The sequence below is a fragment of the Bemisia tabaci genome, chromosome 7, assembly GCF_918797505.1.
Source record: "Bemisia tabaci chromosome 7, PGI_BMITA_v3".
Lineage (NCBI taxonomy): Eukaryota > Metazoa > Arthropoda > Insecta > Hemiptera > Aleyrodidae > Bemisia > Bemisia tabaci.
The window spans coordinates 24,787,452-24,807,661 of record NC_092799.1 but is presented as its reverse complement, the minus strand read 5'-3'; the positions used below and the strand labels follow the sequence as shown (position 1 = coordinate 24,807,661).

The 20,210-nt window shown below is 36.0% G+C and overlaps 1 protein-coding gene across 4 annotated transcripts in view; it reads right to left on the bottom strand.

Annotated features, from left to right (window-relative positions):
• The window catches only part of emb (exportin-1 emb), a 31,741-nt gene that overhangs the window by 6,615 nt on the left and 4,916 nt on the right, over positions 1-20,210 (bottom strand). For all 4 annotated transcript variants that reach the window (XM_019044286.2, XM_019044288.2, XM_019044287.2 and 1 more), the window contains 16 exons: positions 18,618-18,756; positions 17,448-17,622; positions 16,659-16,765; positions 15,567-15,797; positions 13,904-14,023; positions 12,698-12,826; positions 11,617-11,772; positions 10,714-10,869; positions 9,212-9,454; positions 7,693-7,927; positions 6,717-6,880; positions 5,139-5,378; positions 3,492-3,677; positions 2,519-2,767; positions 1,852-1,977; positions 1,053-1,179 (listed from right to left, as the gene is read on the bottom strand). In XM_019044286.2, coding sequence (XP_018899831.1) covers positions 1,053-1,179; positions 1,852-1,977; positions 2,519-2,767; positions 3,492-3,677; positions 5,139-5,378; positions 6,717-6,880; positions 7,693-7,927; positions 9,212-9,454; positions 10,714-10,869; positions 11,617-11,772; positions 12,698-12,826; positions 13,904-14,023; positions 15,567-15,797; positions 16,659-16,765; positions 17,448-17,622; positions 18,618-18,728 — 2,755 coding nt within the window. In that variant the 5' untranslated portion in view covers positions 18,729-18,756. The remainder of the gene's footprint in view (positions 1-1,052; positions 1,180-1,851; positions 1,978-2,518; positions 2,768-3,491; positions 3,678-5,138; positions 5,379-6,716; positions 6,881-7,692; positions 7,928-9,211; positions 9,455-10,713; positions 10,870-11,616; positions 11,773-12,697; positions 12,827-13,903; positions 14,024-15,566; positions 15,798-16,658; positions 16,766-17,447; positions 17,623-18,617; positions 18,757-20,210) is intronic.

Genomic DNA, 20,210 nt, shown 5'->3' with positions numbered 1-20,210 from the left:
GAAAGCTTCTTCCTCAAGGTTTTCATGATTTCTTCATTTTTCATGCCGATTCCAAAACTTTCTCTAACCTTGTAATAAAATTTCTACTTAGATTCTTTCCTTTTAATTACACTGACTGTTGCTGAACTTTAGGTACTGTTTGCGCACTCTTAAATAGCATCGCCTGAAGTTGCTGAACTGACGTACTGCAGGTGAGATTTCTTGGTTTTTCCGGATTGCTGCATCTTCTACAGTTGCTACAAAAATTAAAAAATGAAATTCCCTGACAATTTTTGATTTAATTCCCTAGCATTTGACAAAATGCCAGATGGTAAAAAATCGCCTTGTACAAACCCAAATACACAACATTTGCTGTTCAAAATATCAAACACATTCAAAAAAGCAAAAAAAAAAAAGGATTCAACCTTTAAACACTTAGTGTGGACATAATCATTTGTTCTCCTGACATTTCCCTGTTTTCACTGACTTTTTAAAATTTCGCAGCGTTTACAAGTTTTCCCTAATTGTGGAGACCCAGATATTCTCTGAATTTCCCAGTTTTCCTCACTGTGAAAAACCCTGATACTGCACCAAACAGAATATTGTTATAGGGGAAAATTGTGCTTGGATGAGCTGTTTCCTTCTATTGTGAGATTTTCAGTTTCATACTGAATTATAATGAAAGATGGTAAAATAACCATCCTGATCATAATTGCTGGAGACAGTGAATAATTTTAGCTGACTGTAGAGTTCACCATGGATTTGTTAATAATAAGAAGCTGAAGGATACAAGAGAGGGAAACTTACGAAATAATGATTCAGAATAAGCTTGTTAACTTAATTGAATGGAAGTTTCAATAGAAATGAATAAACAATTTGAATGACAACTTGCTACACAGGTCTGAATTTTTACACAAAGAATGTAAAGGGAAGTCATTAAAGTAGAGATCCATGACGTAAACTGTATGATAGATAAATGAAGAAAGGTAAGATAGAAAACGCAATTTTTGTCTGATTTTGAGCCCATCAAGGTATCAAGATTCATTGTCAGACATGTTCATTCAATGCCTTACCTGCTGTATGAGATGAATCGGTTAAAACTGAGAATATGTGTTGCAGAATATCTGTGAAGTAGGTTGCGTAAAAACTCTGAGCTGCATTTTCGTTTTCTTGAACATTTACAAATATCTGATACAAAACCTGAAAAAGATGGCCAGTTTTAGAACAAAAATAAATTTGAAAGTGCTTGGATTTTTTACTTAGGATTACCCGGAAAAAAACAAAATTCGAAGAGGCTAGAGTATTAACAGTAGGAAACCAAAAAACAAGATAGATCAAGCAGGGGAAATGACAAGATAAAATGTGAGGAGTAAACTTGTAAAGTGAGAACAGAATTAGAACAAATAATGAAGGTAAACAATCAGCGAAATCCAACGGAGTGTATGGATGAGACGCGTCATTGCGTCATAAAGCTTATCACTTAGATGGATATTTACATCAATGATTCAGTGGGGTAAAAATCAAGCAGAGAAGCCCACTGCCACAGGGTTAGAAATTTTGGAGTGAAATGTGAGGCTACAGTACAAATAGTGATGAATAGGTACGACTAAAATGGACTAATGATACAATCTTAAACAGTGTGATTCCACAGTATTATCCCTTTGAGACTGAGATTTTGAAATAAATTGGACTCTGCTTTCTATTTAATGACTATGATTAGTTCAACATTCAAAGGAATACAAATAGCATGCTTCAGATGTCATGCTTTCAGCAGACCAGTTGAAATTAACCCTTTTTTTTGTCATTTCGCATTAGGAGTGATAAGCATACATTAGAGGAACTAGTATTTGATTAATTCTGTAAATAGCATACCTGTGAACCTATCTCAGCAACATTTCTCATTGTGTGCTTGATTGCCCAGATAGCCGAATCTAAGACCAGTTTGAATTGTGAAGGTGGTATGCTCAAGAAAGCATCAAAACAGAAGTTGTTAACAGACTGCAACAGAAAACAAGGGGAAAAAAACTTACAAAACTGAATCAATTTATACACGTGAAAATGACAAATTTTTTTAAAATATTGTGCAGTGATAATGCCCCACTTAGAACCACAAGGACCGGGCGATAATGTCTCGTATTGCAATATGGGGCAACTACGTAATGTGAGATTGCATGGGTGCAGTAAAGATGTTTGTAGTTTCACCAACCGTAACTGTAAACATTGGTGACTATTTAAGATGCACTGACGGTCGACTGAACATCACTCTTGGGAGTCTATCTCAAGAGTCAGATCAGATGAGAGCAAGAACAACAAAATATTAAGTTCTGTTGACGTCAATTTTGGGTAGGTAGCACCACAGGCAAGCATCTAGCATTGTCTGTATCAAAAGCCATGCCACAGGATGAACTACCTCGACAGTCAGATATCCAGCCTACCACCACTGACCAGATCACAGATGAAGATCATAAGCACAGGTTGCAGAAAGTTCTGAAGCAGAATCACGGAAGAAATAACTTTCTAAGGAAAAAAGCAAACGTACTTGCAAAAGTAAAAAGAAGTTTATCCTATGCTCAGGGAATTCCTCAAGGTCTTTGTTGATCATATCGAGCGTGCATTCAAACACAGATTCGAATATTCTTGGTATTAAGCTGGTGATGTTTGACTGAAGCCTGTCGACAATCTTTGTTAAGGCCACCAACACTTCAGGCTCTCGTGCTGCTGGGACTTGCGTCTGATTATAATCCGTTAGCACGGCTTCTAGCAAGGGTGGGATGAAGTTTTCTAGAACCTGCAACCACAGAGAACCATGATTAGTTACTGCTGTTGAAAAACTGAAAACGACCTACAATGGTGACAAATTTCCATGAGATTTAAAATACTTGAAGCTTACTAGAGCATGACATATGGAAGAAATAAAATAAAAATAAATAAAATTGAAAAAGCATGACCTATGCTACAGTTTAGCAGAATTATTCAAAAAATGTAAGCACTGCAATCTTTTGGCAGGACTAATGGATATTTACTTTTGACAGTAAAACGTAACCAAGAGAACTGAATACATCTGATGAGTACTTTCAGGTTTTTCATGAAGATACAAGCATTTGTCACTTCAAAACTGTCATTAGACAAAGAATTCTTTCCTCTCACAAAATTACTTAGTGCTGATTAAGACTATCCGCATCTTACGCATCTTAGAGGAAAAATTTTGCTCGCATGAACTTTTTCCCTCTATAATGAGATAATCAGTTAAAACTGAATTCAAGCAGTTGTTGGCTAAAAACCTAACACTGTCTACTAACACCTAATTTGCATCATAGTGCATCCGTCAATCATTTAAATTTTTGGAGCTAGCAATGCTCTGTTTGGTCTGTATATGTTTACTTCCATGTAATTGAAGGTCTCCTTTTGGTGCCAATGACAGTTGTACATGTTTTTGTTCGATTTGGCATGTGATCACACATGGTAGAAAATGAAAAAATATCCGAATGAGGATATAAGTGTGAGCTACTTACCATTTGTGGATTAGTAGACCTCTGAATCCATACAGCGATAAGTTCAAGGATTTCTTTTTTGACGACACGCATGGCCTTGATGACAGGTTGTTTGGTAACTAGTTCACCATTGCTGGCTATTGCCGTCACAATGTTTGAACTCATTACTTTGTAAACATTTAACATGTCTAAATAAATTCTTCCCAGCTGAGAAAAAGGAACAAATACAAAAGTGTATTAGACATAGATGCATTGATGGATTATGGGAAGAGGAATTTTGAGGAGTAATTATCTGATTCATAATATTCTATTCCTTTTGATCCGTGCTCATCAGAAGGTCTCTGACTTTGGTTTAATATAATTAAGGAAGATTTAGATTGTGTTTTCGTCTTCAGAAAATACACAAAAAATCTTCCAAACAACGGTACCTTTAAAATTTCAGTTTTGTCGCCAATCTTCAAAAAATGTCAAAATATTATTGTAATAATTTTGCTTGAAGCTTCTTTGTTGGATAGACTGGTACATCATATTGGCAAACTGGATTAGCTAATTTGATGAAGAATTTTTCACATTTAAAGCAAAATCTGGGTGCATTGAAGATAAAAATGTGAAAGTCTGAATGTTTGGTGTTCCACACTCATTGAGCTATTCCGTTTATCAAGGAAAAATTCTGATCACATCATTGGACGTTTGAATCATGAGATCAAACTTTAGCATTGAGCCAAGGTGGAAGAAAAGGTTTGGTAGTAAGAACAGAATGTTTAATAAAACAAACCAAAATTTTTCTCAGACAATCCAGACAGTTCAATCAATAAAGAACACCAAACGCTTGGCTCACATGGACGGAGTTTCTTCATTTTCGTGTATATGAAAACCTTTTATTAAAGGTAAAAAATTAAAAGGTTTAGTTTGTGTTCCGGAACCTTTCCAAAGTATGGTTCGGACCAAAAATTCAAGGTATGGACAGCCCTAATAATTTTGAGGGGACCACTACCATCAGTTATCTATGCTAATCAAAGTTTCTGGAGCTTCATGGATTTACATGTTTGAAGGTACAGAACATTAGGGACCATAGATGACATTGAAAAAGTTGGACAAAACCAAGATGATATCTGTCTTATGTCTTTTTTTAAATAATTCGGAGTGTTATTTTAAAATTCTGAAATAAAAATACCAGATAGTAACTTAAGAGAGGAATGAAAAACGAACAAGAAGTAAATTATACGGACTAAAGTTAATCAAATTTAGGGAAGATTTTGAGACAAGTTTTTGGTGTCTTTCTTTTGTTGCTCCTTTCACTGAGCAACGAAAGAAAGACACCAAAAACTTTAGGGAACATCAGGAGATTGACCGACCGGCTCAAACACTCTACAACTACTTGAACACTAGAAAATATACTCACAATTTGGATGAATAAGAGCCGCATGACCGCACAAGAGAAAGAAAATGCAAAAATGATGTCTCTCTGAACCATCCCTCTCTCCCTCTAGTGCCAAGCTCTCCCATTGGCGGATCAAGTCATAAGACTGGATCTTCCAATAGGAACACTGACACTAAACAGAGACAGGGAGGGAAACAGACCCAGCCAATATACATATTCATGTGTCACAAATTTCTTATTTACTTACGGTTTAAAAGAAAAATATTAAATAATAAAACAAAAAGTACCTGAAGGAAATAGGGTTGTCCTAAAGCTTTGCACGCTCTGACGTTTGTTTTGAGAATATTCACGAGCTGTTTGATCACTTCGATATCTTTCAAAATGTCCACATTTGTTGCTGCACGACTGATAATGTCATCCCATACAGTGTTTGGCAAAGACATATACTTTTCTATCAACACTTCTTGCTGGACTGTGTTAGTTTGTGCACTGATCATCAAACCAACAGCTTCATAAAATGTGTGAATCTGGAAAATTTGAAGATAATAAAGAATTAGCCTCGCATGCCTTCTTGTTCAAATGTGTTCTTTCATACCTCTTATATCAATGTATTAGAGTTTCTCTTGTTGAAAATTTAATTTGTGCCAGGACGTTTGATGAATTAAAGGCACCATAGTTTTTGGGCTTGTTTTCCAATAGCAAAAAATTACGACAAAATGTCTCAGATCAATGCTTTAAGGAGTAGGATTGCAACATAAACAACAAAATTTAGTGATCAGTCCTTGATTAAATTGAACATTGGAATATTTCTTTAATTACAGACTATATCCTTCCTTCCAAGATGATTGATTTGACACAACTGATTATCTAATACTAAATTAAAATTTAATATACAGTGGGGCCCATATATAACGAAGTTCACGGTTCCCAGATAAACTTCGTTAGAGCCGGAACTTCGTTAAAAGCGGACTGATAAATTGTATAAAGAAACGGACAAACCCTAACCTACGCAAATGGCCGATGTCAACGAGGCGCTCGGGCGCTCACGTGCGGCAGCTCTGCGAAACGCTCGACGATAGCACTCCTCGCGGTGTAGGACCCAACTCCATGAAACGCTACAGGAGTTGCATAAAACCTGGTTACGAGTAACGGTGGAATCTGGGTCCCACCTGCTTCCAGGATTCGTCTCCAAAAATCCTCTCAAACGCGAATACAACGTCTCTCCCGGAAAGCTTTCTGGAGAGGCTCCTGGAGAAAAATGACAGAGATGAATCCTGCTAACTGGGGACGTGGGATGAATCGGCGCGCTGCCGGACTCCCCCCTCCCCTCCATCACAGACGCGTGCAAGTGTGAGAGAGTGAGGTGTGAGACATGCGCGGCGGGCTGCGCAGTGAGCGCTCACTTTGTTATCGCTCATTCTATTTTATCCGTAACTTTGTGACTCCGCAACTACCACACAGATTACTGCAAGCGAGCAGAATTCGTCAAGAGAGCAGAAAATACCGGACACAAAAGTGGAAATGACATCGAATTACTTTGTTATACGCGAGGTGCCGCCACCGAGACTTTGTTAAAAGCGGGCTTTTCTACTATTGAGTGTATATGGAGGCACTAGAAAAATTAAAATTACTTCGTTATATCCGAAACTTCGTTAAAAGCGAGTTCGTTATATACGGGCTCCACTGTATATGTAATGATTGTAGGAGATAAAGAAAGAACAACTTATACAGATACATATTCTTCGTATTGCTGCTAGAGCTAATAAAATAAGGGAGGAAAAATTAAAAACTTAAAATACATTCAGCATTACTAGGGAAATATTGAGTGTAATAATTTATGGACGAGCAATGTCTGTTGTCAATACCTGTTGTGGCTGTAAATCACAAATGATAGTACTGATGGTGCTCAAAATTTCCTCAACAAACGGCATGGCTTCGCCTACTTGAACCAAAACAAAATGCCGCTTACACTTCTGCGCAATCTTGATGAATGTATCACACGCCATGTCTTGTACACCATCATGAGTTTCTAAAAAAAAAAAAAAACCACAAGAGACGATCAGCATGACTGGACCTCAAATGTGTAACATTCTGGATACCTACAGATGAGAGGATTCTATTTTTATTATTTTTGGCCAGATCAATGATTGTGATAAAAGGTGCTCGTTCTTTGATAGTAAAAGCTGTTTGGCAATGTATTTTCAATTGTTAATTGCAAAACTAGTCTTAACGACAATGTATTCGTTCAGTCAAAACAGTCATGTTTCTACGTTGAGTTTTTATTATGCTGCCACATAACAAAACAACAACCTATTATCAAAGTAAACTTAAATTAGTATACGCCCAATTGACTAGAACTCTTAAATTTCTGAAGTCTCTTGGGCAATGTGCTTGTTGTCTTGCGTTTCATCATGCAAGAAATGTTTCCTATATCTGATTTGAATTAATCTTAAAGGGGTGTTACTCCCGTAAAGAGGATGTTTAAAGGCAACCAAAGAAGCTTTTAAAAATTGTTTTTAACTTATCACTTAATTTTTACGGACACTATCTCTTCATTGAAAACTGTTTGTGCACATGAACTTCCCTCTCCTTGCTTGATTGGTTAAACTTCGCTGTATACGACACTTAAAAAAAAATGATGCAGTTACATTGAAAAATTCCGCTTTATTTACCCAAAAGGATTTTTTTATGGGTAATAATAATTTTTCGTAAAAATAGAGGACACTTGAGTTTGGGGGAGGGCTTGGAACTTTTTGCATTTTTGAGACACTTATTCTTTTGATTCTAAGGAGGTATTAAAACAAAGCGGTTTTTAAAATATTCTTCAGAAAAGCTCCTTACCGTGCATGAACTCAAAGAGTTTGTTGACAACTGTTTTAAGGAACTTCCAGTGCGCTCTGAGAAATCTCGGATACTGACCAACAACATACATAATATTTGAAGCAATGATTGCTTTATTATCTTTGCCCTTCTTCTGTTCACACAGACCAAGTAGATCTTTGATTACTGTCACCAGAAACCGTTTCTCATCCTCTTCGTGCATTGCACCTGATATGCTACCTATGGCCCAACATAGCTGTGAACAACAAAAACAAATGATCAGCTGCATTCGATAAGTTACAATTCCTTTCAGACAGATTTAGTGGCTGCATTACTCACTCATTATATCTACGGTTATCATTAATAAATCCAACTTAAACAGAAACCTAACTTCTCATAAGTTTATATATACTCATAAAACTCTATCACATTTCAATCATTAGACATTGATGTTACATTCGCAATTAGGTACAAGAAATTGAGAGAACTCACATCAAATGAGTTGGCTGTTATTTACTTTTGACCGTCATGCAAATTGTATCATGAGCCTTGAGGAAAATCCAAGGATTTAACATCGGCTAAATTTCCTCATTATTGGATATTACAGTTTTTACAATCTTTTAAGCCGATGAACTTGTAAACTGAAGTTCATAAATGCCAAATACAAGTAAAGCAGAGCTGAAAAATGAATTTTTTGGAAATTTAAAATGCATTACTGCTTGGAAATGTTTGTGATTAAGGAGAACTTTACTTTCCTTCTTAGATAAGACAGCTTCAGCAGCCATCGCCTCAGAACAAAAAACTCCACACGTCCGAAATAGCGGCAGTGTGATATGAATAAACAGTGTGAAAAAGTAATAAATTCACTTTTCAGCTTCACTATTCTTGAAATCGGCACAAAGAAACAGGGATGCTGACTGCATAGGCCATACAACGATTGCCCTCTTCAGTTTAACTAAAAGAGTCCTGCAGAAGCCCTGTCCGGCAAAATTTGCAGACCCCATCAGGCATTTTTAAGAAATCTATCAAAACCTCTTGATCATTACTTTGAGCCTTTTTCTGCCTACATCAGTAAGTCCCTTTTTTCAGTAAAGCCTGTTTGCTGAAGAATTAGAGCCAAACTGGCCTTGCATAGAAAGTCTTATTTTAAAAGATCATTGTGATCAGCGGCCCAATTATTGAAACTGTGTCGGCATGACAAGATATGACATAGCCCTATCTTAACCATGCAAAATGTCGCATTTTGATGTCTCACCGGCTGCCTTCAACTTTCAATAATCGGCTCGCAGGGGATTGTCAAGAACGTTTTATTGAATAATAATGATCCTCAACCAGACTAGCCAATGTTTACGCAGTGGACTTTCTTCTCTGGAGCTCATCAAGTCTGAAATTAGAGGGAAACTAAATTTCATCAGACTAAGAGACTCCCAAAAGGACTTGGCGATCCTGATTGGGATTATTGAAGATTCATAAGGTCAATTTTCTGAGAACTTGATATCAATTCTTGTTGGAGAAAAGGAGAGGATAAAAGAGTACTCACAGTATTTAAGTTCTTCCAGGACCATTCAGTGCCTGTGACTTGGTTCTGAAGTTTCTCCGTCATGACACGCTCAGTGTCCACACAATCTAAATGGGTTAGGTAGACGAGTGTCTCTCGCATGTTTTTGTACAGGTTGATCGCATCTGTATCTTTCATGAACTCTCGCACCACTTCTCCATTCTCATTTTCAACCACTAACACTTCCTCTGGCTTGGCCATACGACTTATCATAATATACCTCACCTAAAAGATAACAGTAGACAATGCATGAAATGGACAGGGAAACAAAAGTGGAAAAATACAAAAAAAGGTAATCAACAAACATTAATAGAATTAATCCAACTTGGAAGATAAATCAATCTTTCTACATTTCTAACTCTTAGATATGAGTAGTGCGACAGACAAGGAAACTTTTCCTTTTTTCGCAAGATCACCGACACGCTCTTTTATTTTCAATCAGTTTTCATTTTAATCAGAGACACCATAGAAATGAGAGGTCTTTCAGGGAGCTAATCTGAGAATTGCAGCTTAGCATGGAAAATAATTCCTTAGTCTTGGACCCTTTTTACAGGGAGTCTATGTAGAATAAAAATGTCCGTGAGTTAATACATGCTCTCGTTACCCTTAACTTGAGTGCATACCTGTTATCACGGAGATTTATATAAGCCTTCTACTATACGGAGTTGAGTAACAATTTGTTAAACAACAGTGAGATTACTTGTTCATTAAAAACTAGTACCTCAAAAAGGCTATGTAGGGAAGAAAAATTGTATTCATAGAAAATAGTGAGCTGCAGGCCGATTATTGGAAGTTTAAAGTAGCCTGACAAGACATCGAAATGCGATATATTGCATGTTTATTGTTTAAGATAGGTTTATGTCTTGTCGTGTCGGGCTGACAAAGTTTCAATAATTGGGCCGCAGATGGATTGGAACTGAGTACTCAGCGCCCTTCCAAAGTACACATTACTGATGGAGAGTGCTTACCCTTAATGATTACTCAAACAGAATTCATGGCAGCTTTTTAAGACCAAAATCAAGGGCTTACAAGGATAATTTATGTACTTTTAATAAAAATTTCAAGTGCTTCAAAGAATGTACCAAAAACGGTTGAAATCTTTAGAAAATTTTTTTAAAGCGATGGATGTTTTCTCTTCTTGTACCTTGCTTCTTCGACAATAATACACCAAAATGCAAATACATGTCGAGAGAGGAAATTATTTGACATTAAGGAGAACTTCATAAGAAAAGGAAAAAATCTATTTTTTTCAAATGGTCATAATTGAAAAAGCAGCATAATTAAAATTAAATGACATTCAAGTAAATTAGGGCACTGTCCCAAAAGTCAAGGATATTCAAGGATTTGAAAATCCCAAAAATAATGCAAACACATTGGAGGACTTGCCAAAGCATTACAAACCCTAGTAAATAGAAAAGAAAAAAAAAAAGTGGAATAACATAGAAATGTAAATTAATATTCAGAGGACAATACAAAATACTTACTTTGGTTAGAACTGGAGGATAGATGTCCCTTCTAAAATGAGGGAAACTAAAATCTTCGCGGTAGAGCTCAATTGCGAGGGCATTCCAGTATTCTAGACAAATCTTGAATATCTCAACTTCTTCCACTTCAGATATCATAATTAAATAATGCAATGCCTGGAGAAAAATGAAATGAAAAAGACCTTAGTCATGAATGGAGATAATAAAAGAAATTAATTTCATGGAAAGTATTGCTGAAGAAAATTATTTCAGACAGACCGACTTTTAAAGCTTTTCCAGGAAAACTCTGACTTCAAAGAAAAATAGGAAAACCGTTAAAAGTTTGAATTCCTAACTTAACAAAGGAACAAAATTTGGACTTTTAGGGACTAAGGGCACAATTAATATTTTGAAACGAACGAAAAGTTTTTGTGGTAGTTTTGAAACCATCACTGCATGAAATCAACAGATATTGACATTTGAATTGAAATTAACAGATAGGCACAAAGTCACATTTTAGTAAAAATAGGTATAGAGTGGTATTTTTCTGGTAAACAAGCTCAAAATCACCTGTCAGAGATTAAGTGCCGGGAAAAATTATTTCAAATCCAAAAACCTGTTGATCTTTATTTCGAACAGTTTTTCTTGCAAAGAAAAGCAACCTCAAACCTCTTCTTCTGGGTTTGATCATAATGTGACTTGGTTTGTTTCTTTGAAATGCAGCCCAATCCATTGATCATTTAAACAAGCAAAGAATTTTTTTCAAGCTATTCGCGATATTTGTAACAAGCCTTCGCATGAAAAAAAAAATAAAGGAGTACTTGATGAGACCTAAACTGGCAAAACTTTGACCCTACAGAGATTTCTACTTCTATAAGACATGGGCAGGCAGAGAAGATGGGTTACTTCATGTGATTGACTTACGGTTGTAAGTTCATCGTTGAGTCCCTTCCTCTCGATCAGAGAGCCGTGCTCCTTGAGGAACGTGCACAAGAACATGGCAAGATTCTGAACGAAGTGCTGTTCTTGATCTTGACCTTTCGCGTACGCTTCTCGGATGTTTGTAGTTGGTGGTAACATCTGCAAAAACACATTAAAACACGAATTAAGTAGAATTTTTAGAAAAAATCGTATTCTCATTCACAAAATGAAGATGTCAGTTTTTTCTGGTACAGTGTATCTTTATCGCAGATGGAAGGATGTTCATCCTTCTATTTTTCTCTACCCTTGAGATAGTCACTAAAGACAAACAGTCGAATCCAAATGCCTGGGCAGATAGTCAAATTTTGATGCTTTATGAAGTCTTGTATGATTTTGATGAAGAGCTCTGAAGTTTTCAATGTTTTGAATGTGAGCGAAAATCAAATCTCCAAACTTTTCTTGTATTTTGCTCTTCAAATGCTCCTCATTCAATTTAACCATCAGCATTTTAATAATTCTGAATTTTATAATATGCTAGACTACATCTAATTTATTCACAAATGTAGGACACTAATTTTTACAGAAACTTATTTCCTAGGTAAGAAAATAACTGTTTTATATAAAATTAGCGACAGAATCAGAAAATCATTTTTTTAAGTAAGAGCATTTGACTATTTCCCAAAGCATTTAACAAAATGCCTGATTTGCTATTAGTCTGCAACAGATACATAATATGATGCATTTACTGAAAAAAATATGATGGATTTGTCCCTTTCTCACTTTTCTCACAAAATGAATTTCCCGATGTACCTAAAATAATGGCAGGTGTTTATCCTCATTGTTCATTCAATCTAGCTTAGCTCGGTGAAGAAATTTTAAAGTTGACTGGAATTCAAATTTGCTCTCTGACAGAAAGTTCAGAGGTCAATACGTAAATAACAAACTGCCTCAAATCTCATATTACTTTTCTGACATCGAAAAAGTGATTAGAGATGCAGTAAAGCTCTTCTCAAAATCATGTTCCCATGAATCACTAATGTACATTAATGGTTGCTTTAATCACCGGATGAAATCATAATCATACCTTTTCCAGTTCTTTCATCGTTTCAAGAAACATGCTGACGGTGACATCAGCATACATTAGATGCTTGACTGCAGCAATTTCGGTTAGACATTTCATTGTCACATTTCGAAACAAAGGTACATTAAGGAACTAAACAAACAGAAACAGAACATAAAATTATTAGTATTAAAATAATTAGTAAATATACTTGGAAACTGAAACAGCAAGAACTCATACCTTGCCTACAGTGCTTCAAAATCTCTTCTGACCATTTTTGGTTACCAAAGAAGAGAAGATCAATGTTATTGTTTAAAATTATCATTATTACACAGAGAGGAAAGGTGAGGGAGATCTTTAAGCAAACCAGGGGTACGAAACGTCCCAATCGGCTGGACATTCAACTTAATCCTTATCTTTCTCCTCACTCACTTCTGAAAAATTTCCTTCCTTTCCCACATTTTAATAAGTGATGACTTAACTTCTCTTACAAAGTCGAAAAGATTGAACACTCAATGGACTACTTCCTGAAAAAAAATTCAGTGTCATTTTGTCATTTTTTGTAGATCGCATGATTTAGCACCCTTGAGAGAAGATGTTGAGTATTTTTCCATTTAAAAAATAAAGAGTGACAGGAAGTCAACAATGTCACAAACTGAGATATGCATTAATGCAGTTTCACCATCGATTTGCAGATAATAATACAACCACAGTTAAACCTAACTAAGTTGAAACCTGTCATGAGTCAGAAACAGAGTTATCTCAGTGATGACGACTTGGTCCCGTTTTTTCGTTTTATCAATCCAAAATCTGTTTAACTTGGAAACCCCGCCAAGTCAGAATGAACCCTTGGTCCTGATGCATTCTGACTCAGTGAGGTTTGACTGCACTTAAATACAACAACAAAACTATGTTACATAGAGTTTAACCAATATTGAGCCCCACTCAGGCACTGTTTTGATCTGTGATTGGCAGAAATGTGTTGTGCCCTGGCAGTCATAAATGGCAACCACTTTTGTCATTGAATCTTTAACATGTTCAGAGACAATGGTGTCTAAACCTACAGGTCAACGACTACAAGTTCCTTCTAATGTTCTTTTTATGAGCCGCAGACACTACTTTATGATTGGTTTTTCCCCTTACTTTTCAAAGACATGAGAGGAGCCCAAATGATGAAAGATCATGTAGTTGATGAATCAAAGGCATAATAAAAATCACAAGGATACATACCTTAAAAATTAAACTTTTGATAAGGTCTGTTTCAAAAATGTATCCTAACGGAATCCAATTGAGAAACCTTAATAATGTTTCCAGGGTTGCATTTACTAAGGATGCATTTTCAGAGTTATGCTGAACAAAACAGAGAAAGTGGGCAATTAGTATTTGAACAAAAAGGTATCAAACGACATTAGAATAAATAGAATACAGCCACTTGGAATGATACACACAGCGCTTAGGGCAAACAAAAGGACCTCTTGGCATGGTATAAATCGAGGAAATACATTACATGTTAATTCTGAGAAATAATTTCAAACATCAGTCAATTCATTTAGAACAACGGGTTCCTAGATAAACTTGGAAAGAAAGTATTTGCAAATGATATTAGTATAAAAGCAAAATACGAAGGTCATTTGTGCATTCTATTTATCCATTTGATCAATGTCAAAAGCTTTTATAAAGATTTCGCATAAAAGTTTATTTCGGAGCTTGCTGTTGTAAGAATATATTTCTATAAAAAATGTTCAGCGAAAACATGTAATGTTGTGTTTTACTTGTCTGAAAACTCAAAGGAAGAGGAGCCTCACTATATCTGAGATCAAAGTTACTTGCTGGAGCAAATGGAGTAAGCACTCAGCTTGTAGTTCTCAGCAGACCAGAGATTATTGATGTATCAATTGAGTGACCATTAGGTAATGGAATTCAAAGAACTATGCACGAAATAATGAGAAATTCGGCGCAGGCTGAATTTCGAGATTTTTTGGTGTGCTGTTCCTTACCATCTCCCAAGAAATAGGAGCTTATACACTTTCTCCGCGCCAATCTTCAGAAAATCTGACCGAAAGTGTATTTTTTGGCTGTTTCACGCCCTGGAAATTGTAGGTAATCAAGGAGCGAGCTCCTGCTTCCTCATCTCGCACCGGCCGCAGAAAGAAGAGAGAGCGCTAACTCAACTCAAAACAAAAGGCTTGGCGTCTTTCACTCAGTGACAGCGCCACCTCTCTGTAAGATAGCACGTGTTGTAATGCTGAAAACAGCATTTTTCAGACCCAATTTTCTCAAGATAGGCACAAAGAAAGATTGATTTTAAACGCTCATCTTACTCAGGAGGTCGCAAGGAGCATCATATCAAATAATCTCTAAATTTAGGAGGCACCTAATTTCTTCCATGCATAGTCCTTCTGCTGCAATTCTTGTCATAAAATACTCTCTATGTACGCTTTTCTCTCCTAACCTTCAGAGCCCACGATTTCTCTCTAAGAGGCATCAGTGAGTTAGCGACCTTCCAGGCTTGAATTGGAATTTACAGTGGAAATACTTGGATGCTGAACAAATTACACATAGCCTAAATAATGTTCGATGCTGAACAATCAATAAGGTTTTGATGGGCACATTTAAAAAAAAAAGTCAGCAGAAAATGTTATTTTTGAATAATACAACAATGTGGTTGTCTGGTTCATTACTTTCTCCACTGGTTTGCTAAAAAAAAAAAAAATAGCATTTTTTTTTTTTTTTTTTTACAATAGGTACTCCCTGTTTTTACATTACCTTTGACTCAAAGATGCTATTAAGTGGAAAGAAATAAAACATAAAAATTTAAGCTTCTTTAAGATCATGCTAGAAGATATTTTAATAGAGTAGTGTGACTTTAAACTGGCTGTTTCAAGTTACTTACCAAGACAAATTGGCAGAGAGTAAAAATCTGTGAGAACTCTGAGCACATGCTATCTTTCAAATGCTTCGCTTTGGTTTGAGTCATCTGTCCAGATGAAAAATCGAAAACTTCCTCACTTAACAATTTCAGAATCACCATATTGTTCTGACAAAGACTTTCACTTGTTTTGCTGGCTCCTACAATGTCTGGAATGAAAGACTCCCAATTTTTCGGCCATTCTCGTTTTAACACCTGGGACACAGGACCAATAAAAGATAATTAGAAAAACACGAAAATGAAAAGAACATTGGAGCAATGCCACACAAAGGTTGAAAAAAAAAACAAAATCCTTCATGTATTGGGCATCCAGAGGAGATTGAACCACCAGCGAAAAAAAAACTAGACACCAAATAGGTGGCATTTCTTGAGAGGGAACTGAGGGGCATCTTTAAAATAAAATTTAACCTTTGACCTAGCCTGGTACTTTTAAAGTATTTGATCATAAGTGGCATCTGCTGTCACTAAAATTTATTAGAAAATGCATTTAAGTAATAAAGATCATCTGTGCAGACTTCCTCGGAAATTTTGAGAAGCTATCTTCACACCCCAGAGAAAATTATCTTAAAATTTCTGCTGAATTGGTACAAACTTTGTCTTTGAATTGAACAAAAATTGTCAGGTGAAATTTAGTGACGCCTGATGTCACATGGTTCCCTTCTGAGAAACACTGCCTAATTATTTTCGAATGATCAGAGATAATTAGTTAGAAACAGACTGCAACTGAAACAGTCATTTCTAAATAGCAAATGGCTGTGCAGGAGATTTGACCAGAGACTGGGTGGCTCGTCAAAAAGTCCAAAAGAGTTTATCAAAAATACTCCAGTTGATCTAAAAGTTTCCTTAGAACAAGCGCCTCCTCCCCATGAAGGTTCCAGAATCTTAGAATAAATTCTATTATTCAGAAACCTGATCTAAGCACACAGATACAGGTCTCCTCTATAAATGCTGTAGCCCTGGAAAATCAATGTAAAAAAAATGGATATGACACCAAGTGGTTCAGTTTTTCATTTGATGGAAATAGAAAAAAAGCAAAGGCTGTAGCAATGACTTTACCTGGACTAAAATCATATTTAGTTTATTCAAATACATCTTTTTGCTTTCCATAGTTTCTGGATCGGAAGATGTTTTAATTATAAGCTCTACAATGTATTTTTTGATACCTGCAACATAACATAAATTAATTAGTTCACATCCAGATGCAAGAACAGTTACTTTGACCATCAGATGAGCAACCATCAAAACATTCTTATTCAAGCCGGTTATAGTGACTGTTAATTGTTGGTTGCATCAGGCTAGACTGGTCAAAAAGATGGCATATTGAAAGGGATCTTGTGATCATACTATTTTGTGATAGAGGTGCTACATGTGGGTCCTCCAACTAAGTGTAGAATACTAGTCACACTCATAAGCCATAGAAAGCGCCAGTGTTGCAAAGTTCAACGGAAACTATGATTTGTAGCATTTAAATTTGACTAATTACCTGCTTGTTTGCTTTTCTGGCCCACCAGGACAATTACAATAAGACATTGACAGGGAACGTATAAAATTGTAGAGCTTCCAAAAATAGAAACATTTTGGGTTACAGAGATTTGGTCAGCTTACATAGAAATGAATAATTAAACAGAATTTGAATAAGTGTAGATTTTGAGGTGAAAATGGTTGCCCCGTTCTGGGTGTGAAAGGAAAACAGCGCCCTACATTAAGGTTGAAATCAAGCAGCAGTGTAGTATAAGTAAGTAAGTAAGAAAGTAAAGTAAGGAAAGAAAACAAGCACACTTGCATTTCATGAAAATTAAACTTTGTCTGGTGTTTGCCGCTGCTTGAAAAAATGTGGTTACTCACCTTCGCATTGATTTCTTGGCAATGTTTTCCATCGAGTCTTGATAACTTCTTCGAGAATCTGAAGGGCATAGTACTTAGTTTGTTGGTTACTAGAATACTCAAGGATAGAATCAACCCGGGTCCATGCTTGTGGATGGTTTTTCAGAGTTGTAAGGGCATCTTGTGCAACTCGTTGCTGAAACACAAGAAGTAATGCACATTGTTACTTCAGGAAAAAAGAGGCTATGAACAAGAAACCATGTAGTCATTAGAATTTCATACGAAAACTGGTAAAATAGGTCTCAAGACGGAACAAAAAATGAAATAACTTTATCTCAGCATAGTAATAATGTTCAGGACCTCCAAATTTTAAAAATAAAATACATACATGGAGGTGCAATTTTCAATTACACCTCTGGTAAATCCAGCTTTTACTGAAATTTTATTCCATTCAGTAACTAAATGCTGAATTAGAAGCAAGAGCATAACTGACTCTTACATTCCACTTAAAATATTAAATTCTATTCCAGATAAATTGGAGAGGAAGTTGCAGTATGTGGATGTGGAAAGGAATTCATAGGCAGGGTGTCTAGCAATTTTCAAAAAAAAAAAAATTCCTTGACATTTCTCCAATCTCCTAGACAAAAACGGCCAAAAAACCGGGGAAAAATTTCAAATTCCCTGACAGACGGAAAAAATTATTCCCTGACAAAAAGGAAAAATATTCCTTATTTTTCAACAGGTTTGAACTGATTAAATAAAAGTAAGAATTGTTTCATGTTTTAGTAACATCATGTAATCATACATGTAAATGTAAATAATAATGTAATAAATAAATCATGTAATAAAAATATGTAATGTAAATATAAGGTGCCTAAACTTATACAAGATACTTTTGCCTCGTTTTTAAAATTTAATAGACACCAGCAGAAATTCTAGTAGAAATTTTGGTGAAAATCTATGCAAGAGTAACATTTTCCGAAAAATCTGTGTTTTCCCTGACATTTCACCGACTTAAAAATTGCTTGCAAAATAAAATTCCCTGACATTTTCAGGCTCTCCCAGTTGCTAGACACTCTAATGGGCAACAGAGATAAAGCTAGCATGAGGCGTAGTTGTCATTCAAAAGTTTATGAATTCAATCCTTCAAAAAGAAAGGGAGGGAGGAAAATAAGAAAAACCAAATTATACCTGCTCTCCAAGACCATGATACATGCAGTTGACCACTTCATCGAGCAGATTGATGTTTAATTTCTCATTGAAATCCAAAAGCTTGGCTGCTTCGGTACCTAGTGAGGCCATTTTTTCAGTCACCCTATCAATCACTCACCTGAAAAAAACAAACAAACATGTCAATTGTACGTATTTATACCAAACGGAACTACGTCCATTAAGACATGAACCCTGAGACCCATAACAATACATGCATAACAGGGCTCACGCCATACTGAACATAGTTCCGGGAACTAAAGGACTAAAGGAATGGAATCTGCACAGCTAGTTTGGCTGCACTGAGCAAAAAAGAACCATGCATACTAAAACTTGAAGGCAACCCTTCTGTTGTGGTTCCTTCTCGATGAGCTCAGTGCAAACTAAGATCTGTCAAGAAATATATTCGGTTCTGAGAGATAGAAAATCAGCAAAATATCATTCAAGTTCGCCAATACTGATTCAGTCGGCGCAGTATCAGCGACCCCCCCCCCCCCCCCCTCCCGAGAGAATGGAAGGAAACTTAACCATGACAGAAAAATAGCTGCATTTAAAATCCTGGTGTCATCATTGAGATGCAAAATTCATTGATATTTGGGAGAAATTGAGCAATTGAGCCATATACAAGAACTCAAAATGGAGTTTTTGATACAAAAACATGAGAACATGTTCTGTTTTTCTTATTCTTTTCTTCAATACTAATTTTTTGAACATGACAGCCCAAAAATTTCAAACCAAAACAGAATCTCAGCGATTTGAAGTTAAAAATTCTGAACAATGTAGTTAAGAGAAAAGCTACTTAGAGTTCTAATCTGCCATGATCAGATAGGAGATTTGATGGATTATGATCAGTGGCTGTGTTTGATAGTTTGCAACACTGTTTTTCCTCAATTTACAAGTATGTAAAACAATCAATTGGATGTATTTCTGACAAACAAAACTGCATTAAGATGTGAGCTGTGTTATGCATGTATTCGTATGGGTCTCAGGGCTCATGTCTTAATGCACATAGTTCCGTTTGATAGAAATACGTCCAATTCTTGGTGAGACAGCTTGCCTCACCTAAGATCGATATTTTTAATTGATTTAAATGGAAGAAAAACAGTGTTGCCAACCTCCAAAATTGTCACTGCTTATGATGCAACTCCACCCTCCCTGTTTGTACAAAAATGAGTGTACAATGTAACAACAAAATGAAGACTTTTCCACTGAAATTTTAAAATGAGAATTTAATAGTCAACTTGATAAAAATTGCAGTACTAAATTTATGGTCCCAGGAACTAAGGTCTCTTTACTTGTGGGCGGTCACAATTAAGAGTAGTTTCACCAAAAAATGGGAGAGGCATTCCAGGTTCCCAGTGGTGTGATAAAAGTTCCTTTAGATCCTTCTTTCTTAGAGGGATGGTAAATTTAGCAAAAGAGAAGATAAAACTTTGATATCATGAATGCAAGTAGGAGCGTTGTACATCAATCTGCTAATAAAAACCTCTACTTCTACTCAACTAAGGCAAAGCAAAGTGCCTATACAAGAAATAGGCTTCCAACAAAAATTAAATTTAGCATGGGCTCGATTAC